Below are 13046 nucleotides of genomic sequence, written 5' to 3'. Positions count from 1 at the left end.
CCACGATGAACTACTAGGTGGAAAGCTAAAGCAACAACTAAGTGTCGTGTGCAGAAGTTGCAAAAAAGGAAAAATGGCGTTTAAACCGGTAATGAGCCCATGCTAACTTAACACGGTGTAAAGATATCCAGGACCTAGATGACACCTCCTCATGATCCGGAAACGAACTGAATAAGATAATAGAAGTGCCATCTCATGAGAGCAGATTGCAAGTTTATATGTGGACGGTCCGCAAGGTAAAGCATTAAAAACTAGGAAAATTCAATGCTAAAGAAAAATAAAACAGCCAAGTACTTTATCGAGTCTTAAGCCAATAGGCAAGGTAAATAATAAAAACTTGACAAATAAGTCAATGAATTGTCAATGAAATGCTAGTACTCAGCATATCAAACATGAAAAAGGTCTATGACATAACTGTGTATGCAAAATAAGCTGCAACAGCCTCCAATAGGAAGTCACCGTCTTCATCCGAAAACAGTTCAGCCATCCAATTTAAAAGCGGAAAAGAACATACGTGCTCTCCCAGCACCGGATCCTCTATCACCATCAGAGGACAGCTCGGTGGGTTTTCAAGAAAGCTGTGTTCCAAGAAAGACTGTGCTGCCGCCAGTAAATTCCAGGGACCAAGTAGTCCATGCATCAATGCCACAGCCATAATCCTTTCGCCAGGACAAATCAACTCGTGAGTAATGATAGGAGTCATCAGCTGATTAAAGTCGACGTCAGGAGAAACCGGTCCGCAGAGACACAAATCAATGGCCCAATCGAAATCACAGGTCAGGCAGTGAAATACAGGCTGGACACAGGTGAAGTAGGAGAACCGAAAAGATAATCCATATGCCGTGCTTAATATCGCCAACGGCATTGTGCCATAATATTCTAGCATGCGATTGCGGAACAGTGTCAGCAGCTGCAGGGTCGGAGGTTGCATAGGAGGGACATCCATATTTAAAAATGTAAAAAAGCACAAGAGCGTCCGCTGGTAATGCAAGTAAAAATGCAATCCACGAACCAGAGTGGAGAAAATGGAATGAAAGGGAGCAGGGATGACTCCAAAGATTTTCTCAAATGAAGTCACGAGACCACTGGTAACAACTTTAAAAAAGTGTGCCAGGGATTTTGTGGAGGATGCGTTAAAGATAGTCGGAAACATGTTGCTGAAATTGAAAGGCAAACCTGTGTACGGGTGTTCGCTATGTGAAGTACGAAAGTTTCACGGGCCGAACTCAAGGCCACCTCTCTCTGAGACAAAAGAGCTCTTATTCTTGTCATGCCGTTGAAACGTGTCCCAAGGTTGGTATTTGTGGCCAGATTGAAAACTCCCTATGTTCATGTGTGGGAGGAAATAGAACATTTCTGCAGCAAATAACCCGTTCACTTACTGTTACGATAAAAGGAATACTTTTTAATTAACTCAGAACAATCTTCATTATTGAGCATCAAATAACTACCATTTTCCAACAACTTGAACGTGGGGATGATAGCAGGAACTGGCGTGCCTTGCAACACGCAAGCCATATTTGGTCGGTGTTTGTTGCATGAATCGTGTAACTGTATGTGCCTACACATTAGTGAATGATCTGGCGTCTCAGTGCATTCCTCTCCATTCAGATAAACTTCTTGATCATCTTTGAAACATCTGTATGTGTATGGAAGCGACCAGACCTCATGAACAAAAGCACTACCTAAAGGTTCATAAAGACCTATTGGTATATATTTCATACAATTTGAAAACTTATATAAAGCAAAAGGCAGCGTTATTAAACCGTGGATAAGGCATGTTGCCAAAAAACCCGCAATCCTCTGCTGATGATGTCACTGAGCATGTCATGAATGATGTAATATGTGACATCATCAGTAGTGGATTATGGGTAATAGTATCTCTAGTTTACTCCCCTATAGCTGTCTTTCTTTTAACATAAGTGTGTGTTTCCTTCCCTTATACTTACTGTTTTTGGTTCGCTTCCAGTTCGCGTACCAGCGAGCGAACTAGGAAGCGAACTAAGAGAAATAGAGGTTGGCACAGTTCCAAATATTGTACCAATTTTTTAATAACGGGGAGGTAGTTCTGAAAAGAACTTTTTTTTTTTTTTTTTCTGAACATTTTTTTACTGTTTTTGAATTTTTCGGAACAGTTTTATATTTTTTTGGGTTTTTCTTGGAGGGGGCAATGAAAACGATTCATTGTAAAGGGCTCAACAGGAGCAACAAAACAAAAAAAAGAAGTATTTATTATTTTGGGCGTTTCGGACAAACTTGCATATGATAGTCAATAGCTCTGTTGATCAGAGTGATGCTTCTTTCTCCGTAGGAAATGAATCCATCGCAAAATACGCAGGTGTGTTTTACTTCACCAAATCTCATTTGTATATTTGGCACCATCTCCCTGCCCTCTGGTCCCGTTACTTCCGGTACAACAGATCTTCTGGCCATAATAGGGAGATTATCTAGGTCGTTCCGAAACTGTGCAGCACTGTAGTTGTTAGGATGCCACCTAGTCATATGGCGATGCATTGTGTAGTTTCCGAAACTGTATTTTTTGTCGGTCCCTCTGGACAGTCTATCTTGACATATAAGGCAAGTTACGTATCTTGCATTTACTTTTTTCTGACCTTTGGGAATTTTAAAAAATTGCCAAATGAAGTTTTCTTTCCGGTGAGACGTCTTGGGCTGCTCAGGCAAAAACTGCCTCTCTTCGTGCTCGTCCTCCTGTTCCTCTTCTTCTTCTTCTTGTTGAATTACAACTTGAGCAGGTGGTCCACTCTTCCTTGGATGTGGTGGAGGTGGTGGGGAAGCACCAGCTGAAGCTACTAAAGAAGCCATTGCTCAGTGATCACAAAGGGTCTTTCTCTCACAATGATGAAAGTCAGAGTGAGGAAAGAAGGAGGGATTTTCATCATTTGGGAAAAACAAGAGTTCTCAACCAATCAAAAGTGTTCATTTTAGATTATATGACCTAGTCTTACATCATTAGGAAACCAAAAGTGAAATGAACCAATGAAAAGTGTTATTACCAAGTCACATGACTTGCTGTGTTTACGTTAAGCGCTTTGCAGGGCCTCCCGGTTTGCTTCCAGAAACCTGCGCTTTGGCACTCGCTTCGCGTACCAGTTTGCTAACGTAGCACGTCATATGACGTATCAAGCGACAACGTGGAACGTCATGCGGACGGGAGGCGTCACGATGTTGTTTTCTAACGCGGCACTTGCGGTAAAGAAACGTTTACCGGCTCGCGGTCTATTTCGCGGCATCAAGGTCAGCTAACGGGAAGCTTCCCGATTCGCGAAGCGGGAACGAAGAAAAAAAAATATTTTAAAAAAAAATTATTCATAAACATATAAAATATATTTTTGGATTTAAAGAAGAATACATTTTACAGCTACAGATATTAGCTGTTAAAAAACCAATGAAATTCACAGAAAAAACCATAGGTTATAGACCATATATAGTTAGGAATTAGCATTTACAAAACCTTGAAAATTCACTGAAAAAACCATAGGTTATAGACCATATATAGTTAGGAAATAGCATTTAGAAAACCTTATTTTACTCACACAAAACCATTGAAATTCCATATATAGTTAGTTGCACTAACTATATATCGCGCACCTGCAATCCACTGCTGATGATGTCACATATTACATCATTCATGACATGGTCAGTGACATCACTGATGACATCACTGATGACATCTCAAATGACATCACTGATGACATCACTGATGACAACATCCAGTGACTGTATGCTTCTGTAAAGTTAAAATATGTCTTACATATTGAAGAATGAGTGGATGTATAAGTGTCTGGATGAAGGATTTAGTAGGTGCATGACTGACTGTATAAGTGAGTGATTAAATGTGTCTCACTGAGTGCATGGGTTAGTGACTAAACTGTTTTAAATTGTGCATCATTGTGTCTGTTGTTTTGTAATCTGATGCATGTGTTGATCATTAGCTATATAACTAACTATATGGGTTATTGATTAGTTGCCCAAGTATTTGTATGGGAGACTGAGTGTGTGTGTGGGTGTCTGGGAGGTGTATGACTCTGTGCATAGATGTGTGAGCAGTTGATTCACTAGATGTATGGGTTCAAAAGTGCATGTGGAAACATCTGTATGGGCGGTTGACTGTGTGCATGAGTGTATTGGTGAGTGAATGGATATCTCAGTGCTACATGTCAAAGTAAGTACATATGTAAAACACAGTACATGTGATAGTTGACATATATAAATAACTGTGCATAAGAGCCAGTGAATGTGTGAGTGGCTGTATGGATTATTGTGAACTTGTATCAGGGATTGTATAACAGAGTAAATATGTGTTATTATATGTTCCAATAAGTAAGGTGTGTATAACTATATAGTTGAGGAAATCGAGGTGTGATTGATTCTTTGCAAGACTGACTAGGTGTGTGAGTAACTCCATGGATGAGTGACAGTCTGTGAGTGTCTGTTTACACTGAGTGTATCTAAGGTTATATTAGAGTCTGAAGAGGTTCATTGTATCATCACATGAATGATGTCATCAGTGATGTGATCAGTAATGTCAAATGAGATGTCATCAGTGATGTCATCAGTGATGTCATTTGAGATGTCATCAGTGATGTCATCAGTGATGTCACTGACCATGTCATGAATGATGTAATATGTGACATCATCAGCAGTGGATTGCAGGTGCGCGATATATAGTTAGTGCAACTAACTATATATGGAATTTCAATGGTTTTGTGTGAGTAAAATAAGGTTTTCTAAATGCTATTTCCTAACTATATATGGTCTATAACCTATGGTTTTTTCAGTGAATTTTCAAGGTTTTGTAAATGCTAATTCCTAACTATATATGGTCTATAACCTATGGTTTTTTCTGTGAATATATATATATATATATATATATATATATATATAATGGTAATTTGTGCAGTGTCCTAAAATGTATTCAATTTTTGGGGGGGCGGGGTTTATATAGCGCAAACTCGACCTAAAGGTATCGGAGCATTTTACATGAGCATCGTTGCGTTACAGACTGACTCCTTAATTTTATTAGGCACGGAGAGATTAAGTGATTTGCCCAGAATCACAGGATGTTGAACATCCCTGCCTAAACTCGAACCCGATTTCCCAGCTTTGAGGTTGACTGTTCTACCCGATAGGCTCTAGGCGATTAGGAAGGACATATTGGCTTTCTTACAGAAGCGAAGAAGAATCTTAAGATTATGGCGGCTGTAGGGAAAAGGCAGCTTCACACACAGAGAAAAAAGTATAAAACACTGCCTGCCGCCACCTACGCTCTTTGGAGGGCTGGTGCAGCCCCTCTTACCTTGTCCATGGCACTTCCAATATCCATCAAAACAGCATGGACAGCAGTGTGTGGGCTGCCCACGGAGGACCCCTCGACTGTAGAAGGTGAATGTTTTGGACCGTGAGAATTTGGACCGAGCCTTAAAGTAGCCATCTGAGCCTGCCGAGCCAGGGAAGGAGCAGGTCTGTCCAACAGCTTCCTCTCTCGTGGCCAGATCCAGTGCGGTACAGCTATGAGGGAGAAAAATCCTTCACATGGTGAGCTGGGCTAGCTGCTGTGCCACTCCAGCAGGATTTGACAGCACCTGGGTATCCCGTGCTGGTGCTTGGCCTGTCCGATCTGTGTTCCCACCAATGTACAACCTGGCAGGAAAGCAGCCCAGACAGGGACACAGAGTTGGAGGTACATGTGTGGACTGTCCTGGCTCCCAATCAGTATGTCACTTGAGGGCAGTATTGTTCCTTGGGTACTTTGGGCAGCGACTCAGAGTAGACCAGTGGCGGTTTCCCCATTAGGGCTCCAGGGCTAGGCATCGCCCCTTGTTATACCAAAAGTGAATAATGATCATTTATTCGCTCGTAGTATAAAAAGAAAAGGGTATCCAGCAGCAGCGGAAGACCGCTCTGCTAGTGAGAATGACTGAAGTCTGGCGCAGGTGAACGAAGACTGATACCCCCAGTCTTGACCTCGGACCCCTAGCAGTCCGGGCCCCTGGCAGTTTGGGCCTCGGGGTCCCTGGTAGTTTGGGCCTCGGGGCCCCTGGCAGTCTGGGCCTCGGGGCCCCTGGCAGTCTGGGCCTCGGGGCCCCTGGCAGTCTGGGCCTCGGGGCCCCTGGCAGTCTGGTCCCTGGCAGTCTGGGCCTCGGGGTCCCTGGCAGTCTGGGCCTCGGGGTCCCTGGCAGTCTGGGCCTTGGGGTCCCTGGCAGTCTGGGCCTTGGGGTCCCTGGCAGTCTGGGCCTCGGGGTCCCTGGCAGTCTGGGCCTGGGGGTCCCTGGCACTCCGGGCTTCAGGGTCCCTGGCAGTCTGGGCCTCGGGGTCCCTGGCAGTCTGGGCCTCGGGGTCCCTGGCAGTCTGGGCCTGGGGGTCCCTGGCACTCCGAGCTTCGGACGCCTGGCACTCCTGGCCTCGGGCGTCTGGCACTCCTGGCCTCGGGCGTCTGGCACTCCTGGCCTCGGGCGCCTGGCACTCCTGGCCTCGGGCACCTGGCCTCGGGCACCTGGCACTCCTGGCCTCGGGCACCTGGTACTCCTGGCCTTGGGCCCCTGGCACTCCTTGCCTCGTGTCCCTGGCATTGCTCAGTGCCTCAGAATCTGTGACGCCGTGACACATCACAGCTAAAGTTAGCCACGGATGTTGCAGGCTTAGGCCCTGCGGTGGCTGGGGCTGCATGTCTATCAGTCTGTTACCCCACCCTCTCCCAACACATCAGGGAGTTGGGAAAGGCTGGGGTCAATGAGAAGAAGTTAAAAGCTCGAATCTGTGACTGCGCGGATGTGAGGTTTTAATTTCTAGTGTGCGAAGCTGAAAGAAGCAGCAGGTGTCCAAATGGGACATGCACAGGCAACAAGATGAGTACAAATGCTATTAAATACTGTGTATGTATGTGTGTGTGTGAGAGAGAGTGTGTGTATATATATATATATATATATATAATATGTGTGAGCATGTCTGTGGGAATGTGTGAGTAAAAGTGAGAGTGCCAGTGAAGGAGTGAGTCAAAGTGAGGACAATGAGCGATAAGAAGAATGAGTACAATTGAGAGTGAGTGTGGGAGAATGAAAGGGAGTGTTACTGAGTGAGCCAGAGAATGAGTGAGACGGTGAGTGAAACTGATTGAGTAAGACTGAGTGAGAATGATTGTGTCTGAATGAGCTCGAGTCTGAGTGATATTAAGTGAAACAGAAAGAGTTTGACTAAGCGAATCGGTGAGACATTATGAGAATAACAGAGTTGTCCTATAGCTGGGCTTTCTCCAGTCCTTGTGAGAAACACCACCACGAGGCCCTGTTCATGGCCAGGTGTCTTTCAGTACTGGTGCATCCGAGATTTCTCAGGCGTCCAGAAGACTGCATCTCACTGCCCTAATGCGGCTGGGGCAGGATTTAATTGAAACGATGTACACTGTTGGGAAACGAGGCCGACCCAGTCTAAGTGGCAGCTTAAAAACGGTGACACCGGACAATCAAGCGAGGGGCCGGACTTTGATCGTGGTGATTTTCAAAGGAAGATAAGGCTAGGAACGAACTAGTCCAGGAAACACTTCAAAATGCTACTGTTCACCTGTTATGAGACCGCACTGCTGGGCACGATTCTAGTACCTTGACACTTCCACGCTGCCTGTTGGCCAGTGACAAAAGTTTAGAGCACTTTACGTATGTATGTGTGTATGTATGTGTGTTCTTACTGCAGCCTACTTTTATTTAAGATAAACCCACTTTACACGCTCCCCGTACCTTCTAAGATTAGTTAGCTGTGGGTGCCATGGGCACCTTGAGGACCGTAGTCCAGGCTTTGGTCATCTCCCGCCTGGACTATGGGAACATCCTTCTCTTGGGCGCCGCCAAGGAGGTTACCAGGAAGTACCAGGTGGTGCAGAATATGGCAGTTCGCCTTATGTGTCACCTCCCTGCTAGATCCTCGGTTACTCCCCATATGCGGAAACTGCACTGGTTGCGTATTGAGAACAGAGTTAAGTTTAAAGCACTCTGCTATATGCATAAAATCATGACTGGTAAGGCCCCTTACTATCTGTCTGCCCTAGTGCAGCAATACATTCCCTCCCGGACACTCAGGTCTTCTACGCAGAATAAGTTTATGATTCCACGCACCAACAGAGCCAAAATGGGTGGACGCTCGTTTGCCCTGTTGGCCCCTTCCTTATGGAACGCCCTACCTCAACAGTTGCGCTTCGAATCCTGTTTCCTTACTTTCCGTAAGGGAATTAAAACTTGGCTTTTCAACACTTAACCCTATGGTTTATTATTTCTCCCACTTTTTCTGACCGTTTAGTCTGCCTTAGCGCCGGGAAACCTTCGGGTAGCTGCGCGCTCAATAAATGTAATTATAAATAAATAAATGGGCTAAGCACCGCAATACAGCGACTGGGATTTGGGGTGAGACTGGGAGAGCAGACATTGGCACTTATAACTAATTCCCCATGGAATTCTATGTCTGATTTTATGGGTTCAATCCAAAAATTATGTATTATATGGACTCCTTAAATCATGTCTGTTTCCACAGTGACCCGACCGACTTTGATCTCACTCCATCAGTAGCCCGGTTTTAGGCCCAATGCTCACAGCAACCCGTAGAAAGGGCACTTGGTAACTGTGTGCTCTATATAACACAATGTTTATTCAAGGGTAAAACAATGCAAATTACTTTCATTGGGTCCCTGTGATTTAGAGATGCCTCATCGAAGATCACAAAACAGGGAGGCCACAAGATAGGGGACCAGGCCTCCCCCCACTCAAAACTGCTGATCGTAGGCTCCTCAGACATCTTCAATAGCAAATAGAAGCAGACTGGGTGTATTTTACGCGGGTAGAGCGTCTACTGGGTTAGAGCGCACGGGGCAACGTCATCAACTGGGAGGCCATTCTGGCCTCTGCCTGATCTGGAAACCTCCATCCTCCTGTGATGCATGAAATACGACCTTGCAGAAGTCACTGTTCAATGTGCAGACACTCCGGGCACACAGCGAGCACGTGCAAGTGCTGCATACCATGCACTGACAACGAACCTTGTTATGGTTGTATCCAGAGAAAGTCCATAGACCCTTTCCCACTCTAATCTCAGCTGCCAACACTCCCAGCTCATGCTGATGGTCAGTCCCCGCCCTCTCCTATGAGTAAGGGGCCACCTGGGGTGCGGCTGCAGTCCCGTGCTCTGCAAACACACGGTCACCTCCAGAGCCTCACGGTTGATGCAGCTGCCCACACAATGTGTGGACTTTACACCGTCTAGTTAATGGCCGCATGACGAGCTCTCCAGGCCAGTCTTTTAATGGGGACGTGTTTGGTAGTCTTTTGTTTTCCAAACTCCTGGGTCCGTAACCAGCCCTGATTATATTATTTGACTTAATTAATACTGAGTTTTATTAAACCAGCAGGCATTGAGTGAAGCCATTCATCCCCCATGTGTATGTACTGGTTTATCCCGCTCCCCTGCCACCTATGTTGATAAAACAATAAAACATTTCTCCTTACAACCGACCTCTGAGGATCACGAGCTCGGCTCGTCTGTTTGTCTTTCGTGTGTGTGTGTGTGTGTGTGCGTGCGTTTGCGCAGCCACCGGAAGGCCGCACCTGTTGGGTTTTGTCGTCCTGTTTGCATCCTCTACCACACCTTAGTTAAAGGAGCCGTGCGGCCGCTGTCCCGGGCAACCAAACCACACTCGCTGACGTCATGGCCCCACAATTGTAGGAAACGCAAACAGGCACAGAGGGGAGAAACTTGTGACCAATCAAAACCTTGCCCTCCCACATCCCCACCATTCGCAAAATTTCTTGAAATCTGCTGGGACAGCTGGTTAAAAACAGGGACTGTCCTGGCAAAACGGGGACACCTGGTCACCCTATTAATAACGCACGTTCCAAATATTTGGAATGAAAGCGTTTTCAAGACAAGATCCAACACTTAAAGTTTTGCCACAAAAATTACAAAATAATTGAAGTTTTGTGAAGGATGTCTGTGGGGTGTTCAATGTGACAACCCTTCCTTCCTGTATGAGAGCATTGTATGCTATTGTGGGGAGAAGCTAGTACAGGGAGTGCGCCGTGTGCGAGTGAGTTGAGGTCCAGGCCTCCAGGCCCCTGTCTGAGGAGTGAGGGGCCCCAGTACGTCACTTAGGACTACTCAGTGTGAAATGGAGCATTGAGAGGCCAATGGGTGAAAGGATGAGTAAATGGATAGGTGGATAGACAGGTGAAAGAATGAGTGGATGGATGGATGGATGGATTTGTGGGTGAAAGATTAAGTGGATGGATGGATGCGTGAGTGAATGGATAGGTGGGTGGACAGGTGAAAGGATGGCAGAGTAAAAGGATGGATAGATATATGAATACAAAGGTGGATAGACAAGTGAAAGGGTGGCAGAGTGGATGGATGGGTGAATGAATGAGACAATGAATAGGTGAATAGACAGGTGAAAGAATGGATTGATGGATGGGTGAACGAATGAGTGGACGGATGGATGGATGAATGAATGAGTGGATGCGTGAGTGAATAGATAGGTGGGTGGACAAGTGAAAGGATGGCAGAGTAAAAGGATGGAAATATATATATATATATATATATATATATTTCTATCCTTTTACTCTGCTATCCTTTCACATGTCCACCCACCTATCTATTCACTCACGCATCCATATATATATATATATATATATATCCATCCTTTTACTCCGCCATCCTTTCACTTGTACACCCACCTATCTATTCACTCGCGCATCCATCCATCCGCTCATTCGTTCACCCATCCATCAATCCATTCATATATAAATGTATATATGAATGGGTGAAAGGATAAGTGAATGCATAGGTGGATAGACAATTGAAAGGGTGGTAGAGTGGATGGATGGATGGATGGGTGAAAGAATGAGTGAATTGGCGAATGGATGGGTGCATGAGAGAATGGATCAATGGATGGACAGGTGAAAGGATGGCAGAATAAAGGGATGGATGAATAGATAGATGCTTGAATGGAAGAGACAAATAGAGCTGTTCTAGGCAGGGAGTGCTCACTTGCTTTGTGTCATCAGAGCTTGTATTTCAAAGTGGGGGATACTTTAATTTTCTGGCTACTCCCTTGGGTTGTGAGACTATACTAATCACTACAATCCCCTTATAAAGTGACCCTGTAGGGGCCTCGGCGGCAATGAGTGCCCACGGTACTCCCTTTACAGCTTGATTACGCCGGGGCGCTGTGAGTGAGTGATAATTAGCAGATTTCTTATTTAACGGCTCTGCAGCAAAGGTTCGGCTATTTTCTCTCTGTAGCAAGCGAGTCTTACTTATCAAACAGAAATGCTGAGAGGTAGAGTTAATAATTTCACCCACTGTTAATTACTCTGAGCTACTTTCTGTTTTATTTCAACACACATGCCAAATGACTGAATCTGGCCCAGACTGAGGAGGCCTAGCAAGGCTGAAACCGATGCAGCTTTTCTTCTGCTCTTGTCTTGAGGAGACTAAAGGTGACCCCTCCCTCCAGGTCACAGCAGAAGCTGGCTCCAGTTTTGTGTGATAGCCTGGTACATTTTGACTGTTGCAGTGTTGTGCTTGCATTCAACTCGATTAAAACTCCTGAAATTAATAATTTGTAGGAGAAAGGTGGATCCGTGATGACCTGGAGTAAGGTTGTCTATCCCCCCCGCCCCCCCACCCCTTCCTCCTTTGCTGGCCCAGACCCTCAGGCATCTCTGTCCCTTGGAGAGCAGGGCGAGCTGCTTTGCACATAGAGGGCGGCTCCGGGCAGTTACCAGAGGCTGAGATAAATTCGAGCGCTCCATCCATCTCCTTTTTGTTGTCCCAACAGCAGCTGATTCCCCATTGGTTCCTTGAAAGCAGGGTGTTAATCGTACCGTGCTGGGCCTTTGATCTCTTGTTACTTACCTTTTACTGTCTCCCTTCTGCAGTCCTCTTGGATCGCATTGTTTCCCCACTCCTACATCACCGGCCTCATGTTTATCACCTCTTTCGTGTACTCCCGCCCTCTCCTGTGGTTACCTCCGTTCTCCAAGATATCCCTGATAAAGTAGATGTCTTGTCTCTAGGACTGCTGGGCGAGCATATGATTTTCAACTCTAATTTCTGCATTCTGAAGAGATATGTCCTTTTAAAGTTATGGTCTTTCTACATTGATATTGCCAAGTCTGAAATGTGCTGACCATGCAAAGGGTTTTGTTTCACCACGCCAATGATCTGAATGCTGCGGAAATGAAATGTGCAGAATCTAACCCTCGCCCTAACACGTCTTCCTTTTTTATTTGTTTAGCTGGGTGGAGGAACCCTGCTTGGAGTTGGCATCTGGGTCACAGTGGACTCCAAATCCTTCCTCAATATATTTGGCGCGTTTGCCAGTGACTTGAACCAGTTTGTGAACGTGGGCTACTTCCTCATCGCCATCGGTGCCGTCCTGGTTGTGCTCGGGTTCCTGGGATGCTGCGGAGCCCAGAAGGAGAGCAAGTGCCTCCTCATTACGGTAAACTCTGTTCTGCTGTTTGTTGTGAGGCTGTGAGAACATCTGATGTGTGGAGTTGACACCTCAGCCCAAGGCTGACTAGTAATGCTGCGGAAAAACCCAAAGAAACCTAAAAAATCCTCATTTACATACATTGTCCATCCCACAATGCATCTCTCCAATGGCCTGCAATTCACCAATATAGAGGAGGAAATAACATCCTCCTGACAGTTCACCAACCCCTTCCAAAGCCAGTTACCTGAGGGTTTCATCCGGTGAAGTGTTTGTGTCTTGGTGTCCGTCATAACAGAACTTTTGGGAATTAAGCCCCATCCCCTTGAGCTTCATTTTTGTAGAAGTTTGAACTGTTCAAGTGGAAGAGTGCCACATGACCCATGCGTTCTTTCTTCTAGGATTGTAGAAAGGGCCTCTAATGTACAGCGGTCTATTGGTAAAGGGTGTATTTTAAATACCTTCTGTCACATCATTCTGTAGATTAACTGGGCTAACCGAGAACACACACTCTGCAGAACACACTTAAGTGATGTTTCTTCTGTTCAGGATA

At 45.5% G+C, this 13046-nt stretch overlaps 1 protein-coding gene across 3 annotated transcripts in view; it reads left to right on the top strand.

Moving 5' to 3' along the window:
* TSPAN1 (tetraspanin 1) overlaps positions 1–13046 on the top strand; it is a 412115-nt gene that overhangs the window by 356352 nt on the left and 42717 nt on the right. For all 3 annotated transcript variants that reach the window (XM_078671704.1, XM_078671705.1, XM_078671702.1), the window contains exon 3: positions 12296–12502. In XM_078671704.1, coding sequence (XP_078527830.1) covers positions 12296–12502 — 207 coding nt within the window. The remainder of the gene's footprint in view (positions 1–12295; positions 12503–13046) is intronic.

Source organism: Lissotriton helveticus, chromosome 1_2 (genome assembly GCF_964261635.1).
Source record: "Lissotriton helveticus chromosome 1_2, aLisHel1.1, whole genome shotgun sequence".
Lineage (NCBI taxonomy): Eukaryota > Metazoa > Chordata > Amphibia > Caudata > Salamandridae > Lissotriton > Lissotriton helveticus.
The sequence above is the reverse complement of the archived record's forward strand: the minus strand, read 5'-3'. Positions and strand labels throughout refer to the sequence as shown.